Source organism: Sinocyclocheilus rhinocerous, unplaced genomic scaffold (assembly GCF_001515625.1).
Source record: "Sinocyclocheilus rhinocerous isolate Xijiao unplaced genomic scaffold, SAMN03320098_v1.1 scaffold304, whole genome shotgun sequence".
In the NCBI taxonomy this organism is placed as follows: Eukaryota; Metazoa; Chordata; class Actinopteri; order Cypriniformes; family Cyprinidae; genus Sinocyclocheilus; species Sinocyclocheilus rhinocerous.
The window spans coordinates 1,505,043-1,506,354 of NW_015659941.1; the positions used below are offsets into that span (position 1 = coordinate 1,505,043).

General features: G+C 40.4%; 1 protein-coding gene across 3 annotated transcripts in view; it reads left to right on the forward strand.

The window, feature by feature from the left end:
• Nucleotides 1-1,075, forward strand: part of zfand3 (zinc finger, AN1-type domain 3) — a 20,672-nt gene extending 19,597 nt beyond the window's left edge. For all 3 annotated transcript variants that reach the window (XM_016533615.1, XM_016533616.1, XM_016533617.1), the window contains exon 6: nucleotides 843-1,075. In XM_016533615.1, coding sequence (XP_016389101.1) covers nucleotides 843-997 — 155 coding nt within the window. In that variant the 3' untranslated portion in view covers nucleotides 998-1,075. The remainder of the gene's footprint in view (nucleotides 1-842) is intronic.
• The last annotated feature ends 237 nt before the right edge of the window (nucleotides 1,076-1,312 follow it).

The following is a 1,312-nucleotide window of genomic DNA, read 5'->3' on the forward strand; positions in this document are numbered from 1 at the left end:
ATTATGTAAACAAAAACTTTTATTTTGGATGCGATTAATCGCGATTAATCGTTTGACAGGACTAATATATATATATATATATATATATATATATAAAAATAAATCATGTGATTTAGCCTAACACAGGATATCATAGAGACTTGGGGTTATTGTATTTTATTTTATTTATTTTATTTATTTATTTGACTTTTTTTATTTGCTGATAATTTTTTTTTTACTTTATTTGTATTTGTTTGTTTGTTTGCAAATTATTTATGAAATATTTTAGTTTTTCGTATATATTTTTTATGTTATTCCATATTATTTAACTTATAACACAGCTAAGCTGCAAACAAATCTTAATGCACAATTATTTTCATACCAAATGAAAACTGAAAGTAGATTTGGAGAGGGGAAAAATGGCAAAAAGGCACTAAATAGAATTGCACTGAAGGACGGCCCGAGCACTATCTAGCTTTAGGATATAGAGACTTGGAGGTGGGCTCTTTTTACTTGTTCCAACAACTTTACCATCACGCCAGTGTTGCACTGCATGGGCAAGCACCACTCAAATCAATTTCTTTTTACTTCGAAATTATCTGAGATCATTATAATCTCTGTGCCAGCTCTCTGGCATTCATTTAAAAAAGCCGACACTTCAGCAGGGTTAACAGTGACGTAATAAGTGACTTTTCAGAGCCATTCCCGATGTCTCAAAGAGTCGGCGCGTGTGGGAAACAAGACGTGCTCTCAAGCATGCTGTTAAACTGAGTGTTACGTGTCGTGCTATTAAAATCAACCTTGAGCAGATTATACAACACTTTCATCTCATTCTGATCGCTCTCCCTCTCTCTCGTTCTCAGGTTATGTGTTCTGCATGTTGCACCGGTTGCCGGAGCAACACGACTGTATGTTTGACCATCTGGGCCGCGGCCGAGAGGAAGCTGTGCTGAAGATGGTGAAACTGGACCGCAAGGTGGGCCGAACCTGCCAGCGCATCGGAGAGGAGTGCTCTTGAACGCCCCCCCTGCACACACGCACGCACACACATACACACACACACACACACTCTCTCTCTCCCTCTCACACACACACACTCATCGGCCCCTACGGACTGACCAATGTCACCTAACAGACGCGCAAAACCCCACAGGGCTCAAATCTGACACTGCGGATAGAGAAACCAGACGAGCGAGCGAGAGAGAGAGAGAGAGATGAATTGTTGTGCTGGAACAGCCAGGTGGTTCCTGTCAGCACTAGTTTAAGCATGAATGGACATAAAGACTCATCCTCAGTGAAGAGCCAAATACACACACACACACATTTACTTAAC